This window comes from Podarcis muralis, chromosome 11 (genome assembly GCF_964188315.1).
Source record: "Podarcis muralis chromosome 11, rPodMur119.hap1.1, whole genome shotgun sequence".
Lineage (NCBI taxonomy): Eukaryota > Metazoa > Chordata > Lepidosauria > Squamata > Lacertidae > Podarcis > Podarcis muralis.
In genome coordinates this window covers 42,310,921-42,332,091 of record NC_135665.1, presented here as the reverse complement: position 1 = coordinate 42,332,091, position 21,171 = coordinate 42,310,921, and the positions used below count along the sequence as shown (strand labels likewise).

Here is a 21,171-nt window from a genome sequence, read left to right as displayed (position 1 = left end):
AATCCTCCATTAGATTTTAACCCTTGCTGGATCCAGGACTCCAGGAATTAGAAGGGGTTCAGGCACCATACAGACTAACTCCCCAAACTCACAACACTTCTTCTCTCTAACAACACGTTGGATGGCCATCTGTCATGTATGATCTAGTTGAGATTTTTGAATTGCTGGGGATCTGACTAGAAGACCCTCGGGATCACTCCCAACACTACAATTTTCTGATTCTACAAACAGCAGACTAGCAACTTCCCTGTAGAGAAATAAGTTAACAAAGTTAACAAAGACATCAAAACATACACAGTTACACTGGTACAGTAACAGCTTATTCTTTTAAAGCAAGTTTTCTGTCCATCACAATGCATAGGAAGCTCTGGGCAGTTTCCTACTTAAAACATTTCCCTGCCCCAATTACTAGTATTTACCCATTAAGGTGTTTACCAGGCCCGTGCAAAGCTCGTCTGAGGCTCAGGGTAAGAGTCTTGTTAGAATAAAGTTATAAACTCAAACAAAGAAAGCAGCCTGTCCGGGGGGGGGGGGGAGCCAGCCATCTTAGCCCTCTGGTGTGATGCCTGGGGCAAGTGTACCTGGCTCCCCTCTGCATGGCCCTGCTGTTTACTGTAAACAGCACCTTTATGGGGAAATAGCAGGCCAGGAGAGATGCTTTTGCTTGGAAATTAGCCCTGGGACTCAATCTGTATCATGGTTCTGCACTTCTGCTTTTCCTTCCAACAAACTGCAGGTAGCTTAAGAAATGCAGGGGAAATGCAGACACTTTTTGTAAAAGTGTCTCTGTGTGCTTTCCGCAAAAGTATGAACATAATATTGTTACACACCAGCCCAGTCTCTGAGTGGTGAGAAATTCCAAAAGGCCCATACACTTTCCCCAGGGTTCAATTTCCTGGGTATGGAGGTCAATGGAGACTGTGGTGTCTTTAAGATATACGGTGTATGGTTTCATCTACACACATAAACAACCTGAGCATTGGGTGGAGCAGCTCACAGCATTCACACCCCAGATTATCTTGCTTCTTCATTAGATAGCCACAGATGCACCTTATGCTCAGAAGAGAGCAAGACATGTGTCTGTCTCCAGCTCCTAGCATCCAGCTTTCAGCTCACACCTGCAACAACTCTTCTACCCAGCCCAGGTTTCAGCTATTGTTCTCCACCAAAGGTAATGTGTCATCAGTCCAGGCGAGGGGAGTGGGGAAAAGCCCCACCTCTCTTCCTGGAGAGCACCATTGTCTTACTGCAGCTTCTGCAACCTATCTGCTTCTTTGAGATCCTGATGAGATCCCTTATCAATTAACAATTTTTAGCTAATTGCTAAAAACTGGGGGGAAAGAAACTGTGCCAACAAAAAAGGAATGGCAAGATAAACTGTTAGAGTATATTGAACTGGCTAGATTAACAGAGGCAATTAGAGATCACACTAGACAAGAGTTTCAAAAAGCATGGGGGAAATGCAGAGAATACTTCACAAAACAGTGCCCTAAAATACATACCTGGACTTGTTTCGATTGATGTCTGCAGGAGACTTTGTGGATATTTAACTTATAATTAGAAAAATCTTAATACGGTAACTATTCATAAAGGAAACAGTTTATAAGAAGTAATAAGGAGGCCAGATACAGGATAATGGAAGTATTTTATTTGGTTGTTTGTATTGTTGTGTGTTATGCTCACTATGTTATGTTCATGTTTAATGAGGGTGGATTAATATATTGGGGGTGGGGGGTTGTGTTATGTTGTAAATAAAATTCCCATAAAAATTTAAAAATTAAGCTGTCGATAAAAAATAAGAGAGAGAGAGAGAGAGACTCCTTCTGTGGCCAGTTAAAGTCATTTTCTTACAAAAAAAAATGTCTGACTGGTTCAGCAACCTCTTCTACTAGATTCTCACCCTCGCTGGATACAGAATCAGTGGCCTGGAAGGGATCCAATAACATCATCCAAACGGACTTCCACAAACTCGTGACACTATGTAGTTTGACCCTTGGGACAGATGCAGAGCAATCCTATGTATACAGGGATGGTCCCTGCTCCGTTGAAAGAAGTTGTGGTGCAGCCTCTCCTGAATAAACTGGATTTTGAACCTTGGGATTGGAACAATCAACCTGTTGCAAATACCCTATTGAAGGAGGTAGTGGAGAGGGTTGTGATACGGCAGCTACAAGCATTGTTGGATGGCAGAGATTATTTAGATCCTTTCCAACCTGCCTTCAGATCTGGCCATGGGGCTGAGTTGGCTTTGGCTACCTGGATGGATGACGTTTGCAGAGAGTGGGACACGGGGAGTATAAGGTTGCTCCTGCTTCTTGACTTCTCTCTCTCATATATACATAATATGTATTATGTGAAAAGCCTACACACACACACACACACACACACACACACACACACACACACCCCGGTATATGATTTTCATATAATACATATTAAGAACATCATACACTACCATTCTTATGTTTCTGTGACTTCCCATATCAATAAGACGTTATATCTCCACTGTCTGAACTGTCCTCTTGTTTCTAACATGACACAAAGTGTAAAATATAAACCTGAAAATAACATATTCTTGTTCTTCTGTTGCACGAGATATACATCCATCTCATATTGGACAAGAAATAAAAGTATTTACGTGTAATCCGAAAAGGGTTTCTATTCTTCTACAAAAAAACCTCATCAGTAGAGGCTCTTAGTCTAGCAGGTAATTTTGCCATTTTGGCATAGTCCATCGGTTCTTCTTTTGTGGGTATTGCCATTTCCTTCCACTTCTGCGCATATAAAATCCTTGCTGCAGTTGTACATCTCTCTTAAGCTGTCGATAACATTGGCCATGGTATTCTCCTAGATCAGCTCCAGGGAACAGGAGTTGGTGGCACTATGGGGGTTAGATTTTCAGAACAAGACTTCCAATTCCAAAATTAAGCAATGAGACAGCAGCAAACACTGCACACACCCCTTTAAAACAGAAGTGCCGGAATTCAGTGGTGAGATGGATGAGGAAAACAAGCTTAGCTTAAATCCTGGTAAGAAAAAGGCACTGTGGCTGAATGGTTCCTGTGTCCAAGAATTTGGTCAGTTGCTTGCCCTCCGATGGACTTGCGCTCCCTATACAGGAGTGGGCTTGCACTCCAGAGGTGCTTCTAGATCCAGCTTTGTCACTGGAAGCTCAGGTAATGTCAGTGGCACCTGGATTTCAGGGAGATGCCTTTCAAATTGCCGCTTCCATTGAGAGATAGAAAAACACCTCCCATTTACAGAAGACTCCTAGTTCCAGACATACCTAGCAATTGCAAAGCATTTTGGGACATTTCAGGTTTCTATTTAGATTTGATTGAAACTGGGAGCCAAAAAAGGCAGAAACTGACAGGCTGAATCCACAACACCCCCAGAGGGGATTCTTTGGCATTAACCCCAAAACTGAACAGAATAATAAAAACCACCCACAGTATAAGTGATGCATAGCTCTTCCTATATATCCCAGAGGAGTTCCTGCTTGTGTCTGAAAGCTTTTGACTGTCACAGGTATGATTAGCAATGGAAGTTGGGGGCATGGAAAGCTTTGGATAAAAAAGCATGGTCCATAGAAATACCAGAACTCACTTGCAGCATAAATACAGGGTTCATTTTCTCTCCACACATATATAACATTCGAGCAGCAAAGGGGGCAATCCTGTGCACCATTTTTTGGAAGCCAGTCTCACTCTGTTCTGAATCACTTTGTGCATTAGTGTGACATGATAGACATGTTTAGAATAAGTATTCGGGAATATATTTCACTAAATGCCACACTCCTTTAAAGGCCCAGGATCAAGTTTTGGACCAGCAGAAGACAACAATGCTGATGTTCCCTATCTGAGAATGTGTTCCATATTCACTGATCACACCGTTCATTGTATCAGACACCTTCAGACTACTCTTCCCTCTTTGGAAGTTTCCCAGTACCAGGAGCAATTTCTTTTCAGTCCTGCCCTGTATTGGAATGCAGGCTCACTCGAACCTGTCTGCTTTTGCTGATTCCAGCCTCCCAGCAATCCCTTTGTATAGAACAGGCTAGTCAGAAATTTACCTTCTCATTGGTTGTGCCTCTTCATGAGTTCATATCCTAGATCTAGCCCATTTCTCCTCCCCTCCCCCTCTTTGCTTCACCTTCCTGCTTTCATTAGTGAATTTTTACTACCTTGGGGGCCTCCAGATGTTTAGACTTTAGCTTCCACCCCCTTCCAGCCACTGCCCTTTTAATTTTCTACACCAGGGTTGACTGACCTGTGGCCTTCTGGGTACAGTGGTACCTCGGGTTAAGAACTTAATTCATTCTGGAGGTCCGTTCTTCACCTGAAACTGTTCTTAACCTGAAGCACCACTTTAGCCACACTGCCGGAGCATGATTTCTGTTCTCATCCTGAAGCAAAGTTCTTAACCCGAGGTACTATTTCTGGGTTAGCGGAGTCTGTAACCTGAAGCGTCTGTAATCTGAAGTGTCTGTAACCCGAGGTACCACTGTATTGTCATATTGCAACGCCATCAACTGCAGCCAACATAGCCAATGGTCAGGGATGCTGAAAGTTGCAGTCCAACAATATCTGGAGGGTAACAGGTTTGCCAGCTCTGTTCTACACAGAAACCCCAATCCAGCATTATCTGATGTTGATCTCAGCTGTTAACATCTCCAAGTTATACCCAACTGAAAAACATAAACTGATCAATAGCTTTATTTCGATTTGTGACCCCATTGCAAATAAAAAAATGTGCAGGGTAGAGTCTGAAATTCAGTGTGCTGAGCAAATCCCTTAAAGAGGGAAGTGTGTGGACAATTGTGGAAATTAATTAGTTTTGCTTTGTCGGTTCCAATGTTATTCCTATTCACAGGGCTCTGTGTGAAGTTTTCAAAATTGGGGTAATTATCTTGTCCATTGGAAATTCCACTCTCCAGGTAGTTTTAACCCATGGCATTATTTTCAGAATACAATGACTCATTAGGTTGAAGTATTTCATAAGATGTGTGTTTTTCCATAGAAAAATAATCATCACTAAAGGAGGTTTTGAATTAGCTTTGCTGGAATCCTTTGAAAACCCAGCCTCTCTCTGTATGTGTACAAGGGGGGGGGGGGGAGGAGAGAATCTGAAAAAGGAAGAGAATCTTAAAATTGCAGTCTAGAACACATTAGGAAATGTATGGGAGATCAATGAAGGAAAAAAAACTGACTTTCAAAGCATGCATTGGCTAACCTTTTTACAAGTAGAAGTCTAGATGTGTACAGTGGTACCTCGGGTTACATACGCTTCAGGTTACATACGCTTCAGGTTACAGACTCCGCTAACCCAGAAATAGTGCTTCAGGTTAGGAACTTTGCCTCAGGATGAGAACAGAAATTGTGCTTCGGCGGTGCAGCGGCAGCAGGAGGCCCCATTAGCTAAAGTGGTGCTTCAGGTTAAGAACAGTTTCAGGTTAAGAACGGACCTCCGGAACGAATTAAGTACGTAACCCGAGGTACCACTGTATATAAAAATGATTAGCACTCTCATCTGGGCTTGGACTTGCTTTCCTTTGTCTCCCGCAAAACTTCCAGACTTGGGACCCATGACTGTGACTTCATTTCTCACCAATGTGGCTTTAACTCAAATCAAAATTCTAAGACACTTGGCTTTTTTAAACAAAATTAGTTCATTAGCCAACCTAAACAAAATGACAGCCAAACTAAAATCACTGCTAGGACTTTGCTAAAAGCAGACCCATTCTACTTCTCGCTGTGCTACAACAACCTGTACTTATTTCTTTTCTGTTGCATTTCCCCCATGTAAATGCTAACTTGTTCTCCTTAGGGAAGATGACATCTCACATGCATTCTGTACAGTTTCCAGACAGTCTTCAAAGACAGCCTCATGTACAGGTGCATTAATTTTCTAACCTGGAGCCTCTTCTAAACCAGTGGCTCCCAATTAGCTAATTATTGAGGACTGCCTATTTTTCAAAAGCCAAGCCACAGACCCCCCCTACTTTTGAAACTTTTGATAACTCTATGGTAGTTACCTGTACAAAGCAATTTTTTGAAGAAAATGTGGGGTGGCCCCTAATAAGCAAAGGATCTTCTGTACAGTAAAAAACAGACCATAAAATTTGTGATATTACCACAAATTGCCTATCCCCAAACAGTAGGAAAATCTTGTCTCCACTGAATTTAAAAAAGCAATTGTGTCCCTAATTTGCAAGTGTTCTATATGCAGAAGGCTATTTATATGAGAGAGTATTCAAACATGCTCTTCTTTACTTCTAATCTGAGATGGTACATTTTAGCAAACCTTTGCCACAGATGGTTCTGCTAACTGAGGGATATTGCACCTTCAAGACATGAGCGAAGGCTTGGTCAGGGCTTGCTAATTTATTGGTGAAGACTGAGTAGGAAAACAGCTGGAATTTTGTAATGTTGGTAATACAGTGGTACCTCGGGTTAAGTACCTAATTCGTTCCGGAGGTCTGTACTTAACCTGAAACTGTTCTTAACCTGAGGTACTACTTTAGCTAATGGGGCCTCCCGTTGCCGCCAGAGCACGATTTCTGTTCTCACCCTGAAGCGAAGTTCTCAACCTGAGGTACTATTTCTGGGTTAGCGGAGTCTGTAACCTGAAGCGTATGTAACCTGAAGCGTATGTAACCCGAGGTACCGCTGTAGTCATCATTGACGTGGCAGGACAGTCCAATATGTGACCTGAGGGCTGCACACAGCCCTTGAGGCCTTTTTTTTTGCAGTCCTCAGCAATATTTAATGCCCCCCATCCGCCCTGCAGCCCTCGTGTGGGTAAGCAAGGCAAGGAGTTGGGCTTCGGGCAGAAGGCAAGAGGGCTTTGGCAGGATCCTAGAGTCCCTCAATCTCCTTCCCAAAGTCTAGTTAGCATAGGAGCAAACTCCTGGGGACCGAGGGGGCTTCAGTTCCCCCATAAAATATTTGAGGGGGCCAGGTCACCCCAAAGTTGATGGGCACTTGCCATTCAAATGGTGTGTGTACACCATGTAATGCGATTGATTATGTGGGGCAGGGTTTACCTGCCCCCCCCCAATATTTTAATCAAGTTGGCACCCCTGCTAGATCTGCACAGGTTGCTGATTTGTTACTGGGCCAAGTTATATTAGCATATACCGGTAACACCCTTAACTAAACCTGTAAATTAAAATCCTACAAATGCTTACCTCTGGATCTTTGGCATGAGAAGCAAGACAGGCAAGGCTAGCATGCACTGAAGCACTTTGTTTACTGCAAGGATGAAAAGTGCTGCTTGCTAGCAATCATGTGGGCTGGGATTCCTTACATTCTACGCGTTCTATGCTCTCAGCTGCAACACCAAATTACAGTTCACAGATGCCATTTCTCCCTACAGTAAGTAACCTCTGGCACCACTGCTTTGGCAGTAGCAGACAGCTGGATAGACACATTCTCTATTGTCTCAATCCCCTTGCTTGCAAGGAAGGTGGAGAAAAGGAACGTGGTATTTCCGTGTCTCCTCGGTTTTTTGATGACAGCAGCAGCCTGTGTGCTTTTCCTCTGCAAATGAGAAACGCCTACTTTCAATTGATTCATTCAAGCCTTCTATGAACACACTGAAGAGCACTAGCCACCTGTTTGCAGCGAAGGAGGAATAACCTTTCCATTCACAGTCTCAGTCAAATGTGACCTTCACACTAAAGCTCCACATTTCATGTATTAAGTACTGTACATCAGTTTTAAACACCTTACAATCAAGTTATTCTGCCTCACACACAGGGCAGCAAGGGATAAAAATATTGCTGTTTGGGCATGATTCATGACAAAGTTATACTAATCTGCTTCCCACATACAGCTTTCTCCACCCACCCTCTCTCAATTTTGCTAGGATTTAAACTGTGAATAAGTACTTTCCTTTGGATTTTCTTCTTCTCCTCCAAGCCCCAGGGCATTCCTGTTGCCTTACTGTGAAATAGTCCAAACACTCCCATGCTCTTGTCATTCCAAACCAGAATCACGCAAATGTCTTCGTAACCCGTTCATATCAGGAACGTGGGAAGAGAAAGCAACACCTGTAGCTGCTGAGTAAACCAAGGTTTACCTGGCTTTTTCTCTTCTCTTTAGCCACAGCAGATGCTGTAACTCTCCAGTCGTTTGACTTCACCCCTGAAGTCTTCCATTGTTTCGAGAGACAGACAGATACCAACAACAAGAAGACCCTGCTTACCCTCTAGTTCAGATGGCAAATATGGTATCTTGCATTCAGACTCTCTGTGCTTTCTTTATAACACTGAGAGGAAGGGGATTGGAAGTTTTAATTATTTAATTTAAACTATTATTTCAATCAATTCATTCATATTTAATTAAAATAATTATTGTAATTATCTGGTGCAGAGGCTTAGCCCCCTTAATGGGAATGTAAACTGAGTGGTTAATCTGTTTAAAAGTGGGCCATTCTGCAATTGCACCAGGCCATGTGGAGAATGTGAACCCTTGCCTTGGACACAGGACATTGTGGGGCTGCAATTCTTATGAAGAGGAGCGCTGCTGCTTCCACTTCATTGCACAGGAGTGTTCCTTCAGCACAGCAAAACAGCTCTAGACTGGAAGCACTCTTTTAACTAGTTTATTCCACGTCCCAGATGAGGGATTCCTCATCAGAGGACAACCTGAAGGCCCCATCATTACATGAAGCCCTGAATTAGGCTCAATATGGGGGTGAGGAACCAGGATTCTCAGAAGAAGCTAAAGAAGGAATGTCTGCACCAAGGGAGATTCTGACCTCTGGCACTGAGGCAAAAGAAGTCAAAGCCTGAGGGGGAGATGGCACCTCTGGGTGAAGATAGCTGATAGGAGTCATCTGAGGTCAGGAGTTGGGTCAAGCAGTTCCAACTCAAAAACTTTAATGTTAGGCTGGAAGAGAAACACCATCTCTGCGCCAGTGTTCTGCTTCATCTGCTATCTAATCTCCTGCCTGTGGTGAACCTGACCTGGCCTGTCTTGCCCATGTCCTTATTTGCTTCTGTATCAATTAAATGAGGAAGACAAACAATAAAAAATATTATTTATGGGGTGATATGAAAGCAGAGGTAGTATTTGTATTGCTCAGTCTTTTCAGGTGCCCTGCTGCAATTCAAAGAGGAAGAAAAAGCAATTTATGGATGCAAATCAAAGGAACGCTGCAGAGATTATGTACTTTCCTTTTGTGTTGTTTAGAATTTCAATTAATTTTGTTCAGTTGATGTATTCAGATTTGTCTCACCCAGCTGCACTTCAGGATAGTCCTACTTAAAAAATTATTTATATGGGAAACATAAAATTCCTTTAAAAATAAGTAGTAACTAGGGCACTTTCTCCAGCCTGTAAACATGGTTTTATTGAATTTCACTAGTGAGCTCTGAATTCCATGCAGAGTGGCAGCATCTATAACCAGCAAGGAAATAATCATATTTCAACAGTGTACTGTCACTAGTAACTGGAATCGGGCCTCCCACCTTCTGTAATTGCTCTGTATAGGGCTTGCAAGCTCTCCTGCAGTTTTGGGCCACAGGCCACAAATCAGGCAGAATCATGCCATGGTTTCCTTCAGATTTTCTCAGGTGTGTAGCTTCTGAGAGCCAGTGTGGTGTAGTGGTTAAGAGCGGTAGTCTCGTAATCTGGTGAACCGGGTTCGTGTCTCCGCTCCTCCACATGCAGCTGCTCCTCAGTTTGGGGGTTTGCAGCTAGTGTGGTGTAGTGGTTCAGAGTGGTGGACTCGTAATCTGGTGAACGGGGTTCGATTCCCCGCTCCTCTACATGCAGCTGCTGGGTGACCTTGGGCTAGTCACACTTCTCTGAAGTCTCTCAGCCCCACTCACCTCACAGAGTGTTTGTTGTGGGGGAGGAAGGGAAAGGAGAATGTTAGCCACTTTGAGACTCCTTAAAGGGAGTGAAAGGCGGGATATCAAATCCAAACTCTTCTTCTTCTCTTCTTTCTTCAAAATTTCAGCTCCTAAATTGCAGCTGAAAATTAGGTCATCCTAGGTGACAACTGCACTAATATCAATTTCTGTTCTGTCAAGTGTAATCTTTTTACTTGTTTACATAGCTGGCCACATTTCAAATCCGCATGTCTCTAAGCTAATCCGCATTGTAATATTAGGTCAGACTTATATATAATTTAACAGTGTTTCTCCCAAACTTTAAGTGCATTATATATTAGAACACTCGGTCGCTGGCTTCCAAACTGTGGTTGCATTGCAGCTCTGATGCAGCACCTTCCTGTACAAGGAACAAATGCACTGTAAGGCACTGTAAGGTATTCCAATAGCAGGTGCTGCAGGTCTTTGGCTGACAGGCACCTAGCACAATGGGAGGCCAGACGCTTGCTTGCATTGACAGCAACAGTATGCTGGCAAAAGGTCTTTCCTATTTCATGTTGGTTAATGCAACACTTCTGCACATTCCCACTTCTAGTGGGCTGACAGTCATTACAACACAAAATCAGTGTATAGTCCCTGAAACACAACCAAGCTTTTCAGCCAATTCTGAAATGTAAACAAATTTACTGTATACACCGAGAACTTCTCAAGACAGAAATATTTCAGGCTTGGACCCAGATCCAAACAGACTTGCTTGCAGTGCACAGAGATTTCAATTACTGTATTTTTCCGTGTATAAGACTAGGGTTTTTTTAAACCAAAAAATTAGGTGTAAAATTGGGGCTAGTCTTATACACGGGTAGGTGTTTTCTCAATTTGGAGTCCCCCAAAATAGGGGGCGTCTTATACATAGGGCCGTCTTACACATGGAAAAATACAGTATGTCTTACTGCCTGCCAAACAGAAGTAATAAGCAGTGCCAGTAAACAGTACACAATGTTCATTTTGGAGGTCAGATGTGGGAAGATGAAGAAGCTGCTGAAGCTGTAACCTTGAGTTGCTGGGAGAGATAGTTCGCCATGATACAACTTTAGAATAACATTGGGAGGTTAACTGTGCTTTAGAAAAGCTCATTAGATAGATAGATAAACTTTATTTGCATTAGCCAACAGCCATAGCAACATAAAACAAGCAATATATTCAATTAAAAAGACAACAATGGGTAAAAAGGACAATCAAATGATCAAGATTATTGCTCAGATAGAAGCCCTTAATCTCACGGCACCCTTGATAAGCTTGAGAAGCTCATTTTTCGACTGTTAGTAGTATTTTTGAGCTTTGTTTTAGAATCTGAACTATGTCAGATGCCAGGCCTTCAAGAAAGTGTAAGGCCTTGGGGGAAAAATGATTAGTTAACGCTTGCCAGCTGATCACCTACAATTCTGAAGCACTATTCCTTAAGAACTGAAGAGTTTTGCCTCGGGACATCCTCAAAAATACTTTAGGTTCAGGTGGGGAACCTGTGACCCTTGAGATGTTGATGGACTAAAACTCCCATCAGCCCCAGCCAGAATAGCCCAAGGGAACTGGAGTCCAGCAACACAGATAAGAACACAAGAGCCTGCTGGATCAGGCCAGTGGCCCCTCTGGTCCAACATCCTGTTCTCACAGTGGCCCACCAGGTGCCTGTGGGAAACCTGCAATACTCTCCCCTCCTGCAGTTTCTAGCAACTGGTATTCAGAAGCATTACTGCCTCAGACCACAGGAACTCATGGAATTGCGTTACCCAGCAGGCCTGTTTTTATGAAGTGGCAAACAGAACATAAAAATCTGGTATTATTTTAAAACAAGAAACACTGCACAGTTGAAACAAAAGGCTGTTGTCTGGACCTGTGGTTTAATATCCTTTCTTCAGAAAATACTTGTGCATGGCTGAATGTTTCATGTCAACAACCTATTAAGAATTCATCCATCCTCATCGCTGCTACTCCATGCATCTTCATAAGCAGGATTCAGCCGCTGCTGAGGCCGCAACTGGAAAAAAGAAGAGAAGATTCCATCAGCGATTCCATCCAGTCCAGCATTCTGTTCTCACAGTAGCCAACCAGACGCCTGTGGGAAGCACACAAGCAAGAGCACAACAGCAGTCTGCCCACAAAAACTGGTAATCAGATGTCCTGTCTCTGACAGTGGAGGCGTGGATTTCAGCAATCCTCTTTAAAAACCATCCAAATTTGTAGCAATCACTGTCTGCTGTGGGAGTTTTATGGTTTAACCATGTACCAGAAGTACTTTGTTTTTTCCCTGCCCTGAATCTTCTGACTATATGATTGCAACATTCAGCTTCATTGGATGGCTGTCCATGAGTTCTTGTATTATGAGGGAGGGAGAAAAACTCCTCTATTCACTTTTCCCATGCCGTGCGTAGGACTGAGAGTAGCTCAGTTAGTAGAGCAGGAGACTCTTAATCACAGGGTCTTGGGTTCTAGCCCACATTGAGCAAGATTTTCCTGCATTGCAGAGAGTTGGACTAGATAACCCTTTGGTCGCTTCCAACTCTACAATTCTGTGATTCTATCCTGTCACCTCTTACTCACCTTTTCTTTTTTTAAATTTTTTTTTTGTGAACCACCCTGAAATATATGGGTGTAGGCAGTGCTTTTTTCTGGGGGGGACGCAGGGGTACACATACCCCGAAACAGTTCGTGAATCTTTGTACTTTTGTCCATTTACTGTATTTATTTTTCCCGATTTGAACAATAAAATGGTGATTTTCTTGTGTCAAAATGAGAGTACCCCTAAACATTTTTTAAAGAAAAAAAGCACTGGTTATAGGGCAGTAAACAACACACACACACACACACACACACAGAGAGAGAGAGAGAGAGAGAGAGAGAGAGAAGACAATAAGACAAAAGAAACCAGTCTAAATAAAGACAAAAACAGAGAGAAAAAGAGAAAAGGAAATGCAGAGTCCTCCCTCAAAAGTTTTGTCTCACAAAGACAGTGGTAGACTCAGCTCTCACCTGGGAGCTTTCATTTCTCCTCCCAGTCTCTCACTCTGGAAAGTCTTCCCTTTTCTCACCTTTTCTCTAAACCCAAATGCGGCAACCTTTCCTCATAGGGCCGCCACTCAGTCCCCTTGATCATTTTGATTGCCCTTTTCTAAATGTTCTCCAACTCTCGAGGTGACCAGAACTGTAGAGTATTCTAAATGCAGTTGCATTTGTGGAATCAAGCCAGTCCCCCCCCCCCCAGTTCTGCATGCATTTTATTCTGTATCCTAAGTTCTCAAGACATTTTAATTTCCCTGACCACAACAATAATTTTATTATTTATAAAGGAAAGGCTAAATGCAGAAGGGAGGGGACATGCCAACTGGATCTAGATGGATAGGTAAAGGTACCCCTGCCCGTACGGGCCAGTCGTGTCCGACTCTGGGGTTGCGCGACCATCTCACTTAAGAGGCCGGGGGCCAGCGCTGTCCGGAGACACTTCCGGGTCACGTGGCCAGCGTGACGAAGCTGCTCTGGCGAGCCTGCACCAGCGCAGCACATGGAAACGCCGTTTACCTTCCCGCTATAAAGTGGTACCTATTTATCTACTTGCACTTACGAGTGCTTTCGAACTGCTAGGTGGGCAGGAGCTGGGACCGAACGACGGGAGCTCACCCCGCCGCGGGGATTCGAACCGCCGATCGGCAAGTCCTAGGCGCTGAGGTTTTACCCACAGCGCCACCCGCGTCCCTAGATGGATAGCAGGGCCAAAAAAAGAAGACGGGTGGGGACAGAACAGTACTTTGCACATGTTGGGATGCATGTGATTTCTGTGTCCAGGGCAGCTGTCTACCAGCTCCATCTGGTACAAGTCTCTGGTACACAGGCTGAGACTTGTCTTGCCAGAGTGGTGCATGATCTACTTATCTCCCACTTGGACTATTGCAATGCACTCTACCTTTGAAGTTGACCCAGAAACTACAACTAATCCAGAATGCGGCAGCTAGACCGGTGACTAGGAGCGGCCCCTGAGACCATATAACACCAGTCCTGGAAGACCTACGTTGGCTCCTAGTATGTTTCTGTGCACAATTAAAAGTTTTGGTGCTGACTTTTAAAGCCCTAAACGGCCTCAGCCCAGTATACCTGAAGGAGCGTCTCCACCCACATCGTTCTGCCAGGACACTGAGGTCCAGCGCCAAGAGCCTTCTGGTGGTTCCCTCACTGTGAGAATGAGGTTACAGGGAACCAGACAGACGGCCTTCTCGGTAGTGGCGCCCGCCCTGTGGAATGCGCTCCCATCAGATGTCAAGGAAATAAACAACTATCTGACTTTTAGAAGACATCTGAAGGCAGCCCTGTTTAGGGAAGTTTTTAATGTTTGTTGTTATTTTATTGTGTTTTAAATATTCTGTTGGAAGCTGCCCAGAGTGGCTGGGGAGGCTCAGTCAGATGGGTGGGGTATAAGTAATAAACAACAACAACAACAACAACAACAAATAACATATAGGATTCCACACAATTCCAGGACCTGGAATTCCATACTATGCTTTCTATTAACTATTATCCAGTACTGATGTGATGGTTCTGCAGAGGAACGCGATGTATCAGGTCCTGCATTACAGCAGCCTAAACTGAATGGATACCTCGTTCAGGCTTATGGAGCTACAATCCATCATCCCAGCCATGTCAGTGAGAAATCTTTCTTACAATGACTTCATTGCTCACATGCAGGGATTTCTTCCTTTACTATCATGTGCAGAATATATCCCTTGTGTACAGATGCTCTAATTCTCATTTTGCTCTACCATTACCTCTTCAGAAGTATCATCAGGCTCTGGCTCTCTCAGAGATGGTACCCAGGCAAGGATATTGCCGTCTCTCCCACCACTATAAAGTTCCTGCCATGAAGGAACCAACAAAAAGTCACAGATCAGTTACTGAATACTGAAGAAGGCGAGCTTGAGGCAAAATAGGAATTGGGGGAAAGGAAGTAAATTATCCACACTGGAGTCTTCTCCCAATCATAGCAACTTCAGTGGGACTAATAGTGTGATCTTGAGCATAAAGGTAAAGGGACCCCTGACCATTAGGTCCAGTCGTGACCAACTCTGGGGTTGCTGCGCTCATCTCGCTTTATTGGTCAAGGGAGCCGGCATACAGCTTCCGGGTCATGTGGCCAGCATGACTAAGCCGCTTCTGGAGAACCAGAGCAGCGCACGGAAACGCCGTTTACCTTCCCGCTGGAAGGTACCTATTTATCTACTTGCACTTTGACGTGCTTTCAAACTGCTAGGTTGGCAGGAGCAGGGACCGAGCAGGGATCCGTCGCAGGGATTCGAACCGCCGACCTTCTGATTGGCAAGTCCTAGGCTCTGTGGCTTAACCCACAGCGCCACCCGCGTCCTCCCACAAAGAGCAAGAGGACTTACTCCCAGGAAGTGCATTTAAGGTTGGATCTCAAGTCATTTGCTGCAAAGTCACGCTGAAGCTAAGCCCAATTCTATTCGCATACCTCATAAAAGCAACATAGTTGTACTGAAGTTGTAGATGAGGGGATTACAGAATTAGTCCTGCATGAAAATATAAAGTAACTTTTAAAAAGTATAGCACCTAATTTACAATGCATGTATGCAGTGCATAAACGTATCCTTTTTCTGTAGTAATTTTATTTTAAAAACACTGATAAATAACTTAAGCTTGCTGAATTTTTTATTTCCATCTACTTCATCTTACCTGCTTAAAGCATTTTTACCCTGCTATTCAGCCAAAAAGGCTTTCAGAGCAGTAGACAAAGAAGCAATAAACGAGTTTATTCTATCTTACTTAGGAATTGACTTATGTTTACTTTAACTTATTATGATTCATGACCTGCTATAGGCCAAAGGTTGAACTGATGTTAATCAGTAGAGTAAAGCAAAATGAGGCCTAATTAACTAATGTTACGGAAATGACAAACGGGGGGGGGGGGGGACATCTTTAAAGTTGTTACAATGTTACAAATATTATGCCTGAATACAGTGGTACCTCTGGTTACGGATTTAATTTGTTTCGGGGTGCCATGCACACCCTGAAAAATCCGTAACTAGAGGCACCGCTTCTGTGCATGAGCATGTTGCACTTCTGTGCATGCAGCAAAACCCAGAAGTATATACTTCCGGGTTTGTCACGGCTGTTACCCAAAGATTCCATAACCTGGAGGTTACGCAACACGAGGTACCACTGTATATTCTTTCGACTTGACAGGTCACGGAAAATACCTAGCTTTATAAATTTGTAGAAAATCCATACTTTAACCGACTCTCCTCATTCCAACGCCATTTTAACCTTTAAAGAAAGGTGAATTTGGGCTCTACCTCCCTCCCTGAACCAAGAAGCAGGAAATCACTGTAGGCAGCAGGAACAGGGCATCCTGCCATAACTCCCCAAGTGTGAGAGCACATACATGGCACCCCACCCAGGGAGTGACCAAGGGGGCAACAAGAGACATCTGCAGAGGCAGTTTAGCAAGTCAGGTGTTCTGAAAGCCCAGCTCCAGACAAGTCCTGAGGGCAAGGATATGTAAAGAGTTTTATTGTTCTTTTGGTGTTGAGAAAGGTGTCTCATAAAGTGACCTAATGTTGAACTTGTAAGCCTTGTATACCCTGCCCCATTTGTGACATGCTCGTGATGTAGTGATGATGTATCAATGATGCTGCTCGAAGTGTATTCTGGGGGAAAGAGGGAAGTTTTAAAAGAGGATGTCACCCCATGCTCGGGGTTCTTACTCCTGTGGAGACCTGTTGCGCAACAATAAAGATTGTGGTCTACTGACCGCTGTTTTGCTCCAAATTACTTGGCTGGAACTTCCTTCTTTTACTGACTGCATAGACCTGCAGGGGACTTGCACCCCGATGAGCTGGGCTGTTGAGTAGTCTCTCACCCCGGAATTTTTTCCAAAACACTAACTAGATATTAATAACTAGGGCTAGGAATCCATGGCAAGCTTATCTTAAAACTTATTCTGGTTTTAGAGTATCAGTGTAATACAGGCCCAGGTAAGCCCCACCCCAACCCACATAATCGATCACATGACCCAGTGCAAACACACTATTTGAATGGGAATGCCCATCAACTTTGTGGGGGCCTAGCCCCCACAATAATTTTATTGTGGGGGCCAAAGCTCCCACTGCCCCTAGGAGTTGGCTCCTATGGTATGTGTAGAAACCTCTGGCCTTTGCATGCTTGAAATGCAACCTACCATATAAGAGTAAGCCACACATCTGTTGCCCCATCCACTTGTTTTCTGGCCACACTCACTATTGGCATATAGCACCCAGAAGGATGCCCACTATTGGCATATAGCACCCAGAAGGATGCTCTGGGTTGCCTTGGGGAAAATCAGTGACTAACAAATTCAATAAATAATATTGATAGTGGCAATCAGGGCAGACTCAGGATACCATTTCAGATGTGGCACAAAGCAGCTACAGCAGTTCTCGAAAACTTACAAATGAATCTTTCTTTAAATGACTTGATTCTAGAGGTGTTGGGACAAGACACTTCAGGGGGAAAGGCTTAACAAGTCAATTTATTTCTAAATTGAGCAAAGCAGCTTTAGCAACCTCGCCTCTTTTCACATCACATTCTAAAAATATTTCCCATGGAATCTGAATACAGTTAGGGCGCTGCATGTGTGCACAGCTCAATCAGGCAAATTGCTAGGCACAAGGAAGCCTTTATTGAGGCCAGCAAACCCATTATAATTTACGTCAGTTATTGCATAAATGTTACACCATGCTGCCAGCCTTTCAAGTTAGGATTTCGTATGTTTAATAGCTGTGCTAGTGGCAATTTCATATTAGATGTCCCATTAGAAACACACAGATTAAGATAAAATGTTAAGGTTAGGAGAGTGTTATACAACGTGTGCCCTGCTTAGCATCATAGCCAACTTGCGTTCACACTTGAGCACCATTATGTGCCTTTAGTTGTATTTAAAAAACAAAAACAAAACATTGGGGTGTTTTTTCATTGAAAGCTACTTCATTGATGGCTGCAATGGCTAATAATTTCATTATGGTCATAGGCTATATAAAAAAAGTTAAGTACCTAGTTTAATTCCTCAAGACGATACCAGCCACAACAGTTTAAGACAGGAGAGGATTCAGTTGACTAGCCCTGCCAGTAGAAGTCCTGTGCAAGGAGTTCCATTTGTGCAATAAGGCTTCCTCTCCACAACTGGGTTGGGAGAACCCACACAACAGCTTGCAGGGGGAGAAGAGGGGATATCTTTTCATATGGGAACCTGGAATGGAATTCCATTCCCAGTATTTGGAGGGAACTGTACTGGCAGATGACGTAGAGGGGAAGTATTGTTTTATATGAGAAATGTTACCTCAATAGAGATACAACGTATCACTATTCAGCATCAGATAGCAAGCTAAATTAGTATTTTTAGTATGCTCTCTCTCTCTATATATAGTATATATATATATTTAGTATATATAATATGCAGAAGAGAGAGTAAACCTCAATCTCTACAAATAATGTTATGTATCTTTTCAGTGATGTTCCCAAACATTATTTCAATACATTATGGATATTTTCCAGTCAATTTAAGCACTCATAGGCAAAAGGTGTGAAACCTATAACCCTCATATCTATCACTTTTGAGTATTAATTATTTTCAGGGCGTGTGTTTTTAAAACACAATTAAGATGCTTCTTCAGTGAGAACCACTCATTGCTAATGCAGTAATTTATTTAATTGAACCCTTTCAGATAATACTGACCACTCCTTCTGGCCCATCAGTCATAACAGCAAAGAAGATCCTTCATGTACAGATGCAGTATATCTCTTATTATCGGGTACTGAGGCAAACAAAAGTGAAAGGCCATTAAGCATAACTGGTCTGTTTTTAGGCTAAATAGCCTAAAAAACAGCCAGATGACTTCACTTACCTGAAAATTAGGGTTAAAGACACAGCAGTCGACGGAACTATAATGCCCCCCAAGCATAGCCATTCGATTTCCTGAGTAAATTGTATAAATAGCAATAGTGCTACCGTATGGCACAAATGCAAATTCTGGACTGCAGCCATGTGAGACTGTAAATTTGAGTCCTTTTCTACTTTCATTGCACACCTTCCCGTAATTCACCTGTAAAGATGTAAAGATACAAGATTTTAAAGCTAACTCCTGATGTCACAATGCAGGTATACGATGATTATTCATTACATTTACAAACTGTAGCTCACTTCCTGTCATTATACTGCTGAATGCATACTCACACACCTGTCACATTTTATAGAGTTTCAGATTTGACGTTGATGGCTCAGGGTTATCTTGTAACTTGATAGCATCAGAACAAAACATGAGATCAAAAGGGGAAGCAGCTAGCCAGCAGGAGTAGACTCTGTTTCCTGAAGACTATTTACCTGGTCTTGAACAGACCATAATATATATATGCAGCATATTCCTAGAAAGGCAACCAAACCATTAACCAGCTGGACTAGACTCACCTGTGTTTACTAAGCTGGTGCATGTGTATTTTCATCACAAAGACATGACAGAGTCCTTCAGTCCATGCATTCTTACAGGCAAGGATATATGTTTTTTAGTACAGTCGTACCTTGGTTCTCCAAAGGAATCTGTTCCAGAAGTCCGTTCGACTTTCGAAAACATTCAAAAACCAAGGCGCGGCTTCCAATTAGCTGCAGGAGCTTCCTGCACTCAATCGGAAGCCGCGTCGGATGTTTGGCTTCCCGAAAACGTTCGCAAACCTTACTTACTTCCAGGTTTGCGGCGTTCGGGAGCCAAAACATTCGAGTCATAAGGCATACAAGAACCAAGGCACAACTGTATCTGGCTATCTCTAATGTGATGGCCAGATTATAAAATTCTCTGTTTTGCATAATATTGCTTGGGTGGCATACTGTATGAGCCCTATTGTGCATGAAGGGAGCACACAGTGCCCTATCCCAAATGTCCGGGTGTGCCAGCTCAGTCCCTTCATTCCTCACCATTGAGCTTTTGGTGCGCTTGGAACACAACCAGGTTGATATAGAAGCAGACTCTACCTGGGGCCCAAACCACGTAGGGCGGGCACGTCCAACAGGTAGATCGTGATCGACCGGTAGATCACTGGACATCTGTGGTAGATCACTGGCTCCCCCCAAAGAAGCCCAAGAACTTTGGCTCCCCTAAAAAAAGTTAAACATTTTAGCCCTGCAGCCCATAAAAAGAGAAGCTCAACAACTTTGACCTGAACCCACTGCCAGTTTTTAACTGTGTGAGTAGATCACAGTCTCTTGGGAGTTGGCCACCCCTGACTTAGGGCTTTAAAAGTAAGAACGAGTTCTCTGAATTGGACTTGGACATGGTCAGGCAACCAGATAAATTCTTTTAAAGACTAGAAATTTTTTAACTTGTCTCAGAATCTGACCAGCTTGTATCCTGCGTTAACCATAGCTTTTGGATCATCTTCAAAGTAAACTGTCTTGTCCAGGTCTTAGACAAGGGACACAAGGGAAACCACAGCTGGCCATAATGTCATAGTAACTAGTGAGTTAGGCAGCTGTGTGAAGATGAGAAGGTTAAGTACTACCCATTTAATTTATGGAAGCATCACTGCAACTGAAATAAAGGCACATCAAATACATTGTGTGTCAGGAGCTAAATCCCAGCGGAGGTAATCTGTTGAAAAATTATAACCCAATAACTGAATCCAAGGGGCAATATTATTGTAGAAACTTACTTTTCGGTTCTACTTGAGCAGTGAAGCCTTGTGTGGCTGCAGGAAAGAGCAACCAGAAACCTAGATTAGTCTCCAAGCCAGAGGCCTGGAGGAAATGACAGAGGTTGGGAGGGTGATCTGGCCCTGGAAAAACCTTCTGTTCGTTTTTTCAGCTGAAACAAGTTACTCACTTGTGAAAATTCTTCCTGCTTCTTAAATTAAAAGTAAGCCGGAGTGAGAAAAAGGGAAGATGATTCATGAAACAAGCAGAGATCCACTTACTGTATTGGCGATGTGCAATAAAGTTGATATAGGCTGAAACACTTAACCTGACATTACAACTAACAGCAAGTTTTGTTTGCCCAAGGGAGAAGAAAATAAAAGCAAGAATAACTCCTCTTGCTTTCAGCAGATTGTCTTTCCTAGTTGGAATTATACATGCAGTTTCCAGTGGCTTACTGTACAGTATGGTAGGGAATTGGAAAACAGGCAACATGAAAGGCATGCACAGAGATATCACCTGGAATAATGCAATAAACTTTTGTTTCAGAGAGAAAGATAACAAGAATATATGGTGAATTACAGAATAAAAAGTCCACTGTCTCTTTGCAAAGTAC

At 43.1% G+C, this 21,171-nt stretch overlaps 1 protein-coding gene across 12 annotated transcripts in view; it reads right to left on the bottom strand.

Moving 5' to 3' along the window:
- Positions 1–10,979: 10,979 nt before the first annotated feature.
- ERCC8 (ERCC excision repair 8, CSA ubiquitin ligase complex subunit) overlaps positions 10,980–21,171 on the bottom strand; it is a 37,846-nt gene continuing 27,654 nt past the window's right edge. For 8 of the 12 annotated variants that reach the window (XM_028748272.2, XM_028748276.2, XM_077936342.1 and 5 more), the window contains 3 exons: positions 18,781–18,978; positions 14,653–14,739; positions 10,980–11,876 (listed from right to left, as the gene is read on the bottom strand). In XM_028748272.2, coding sequence (XP_028604105.1) covers positions 11,808–11,876; positions 14,653–14,739; positions 18,781–18,978 — 354 coding nt within the window. In that variant the 3' untranslated portion in view covers positions 10,980–11,807. Of the gene's footprint in view, positions 11,877–14,652; positions 14,740–15,353; positions 15,412–18,611; positions 18,691–18,780; positions 18,979–21,171 lie in introns of those variants that run through there. The other 4 variants (XR_013394702.1, XR_003708808.2, XM_028748275.2 and 1 more) reach the window with 4 other exon arrangements.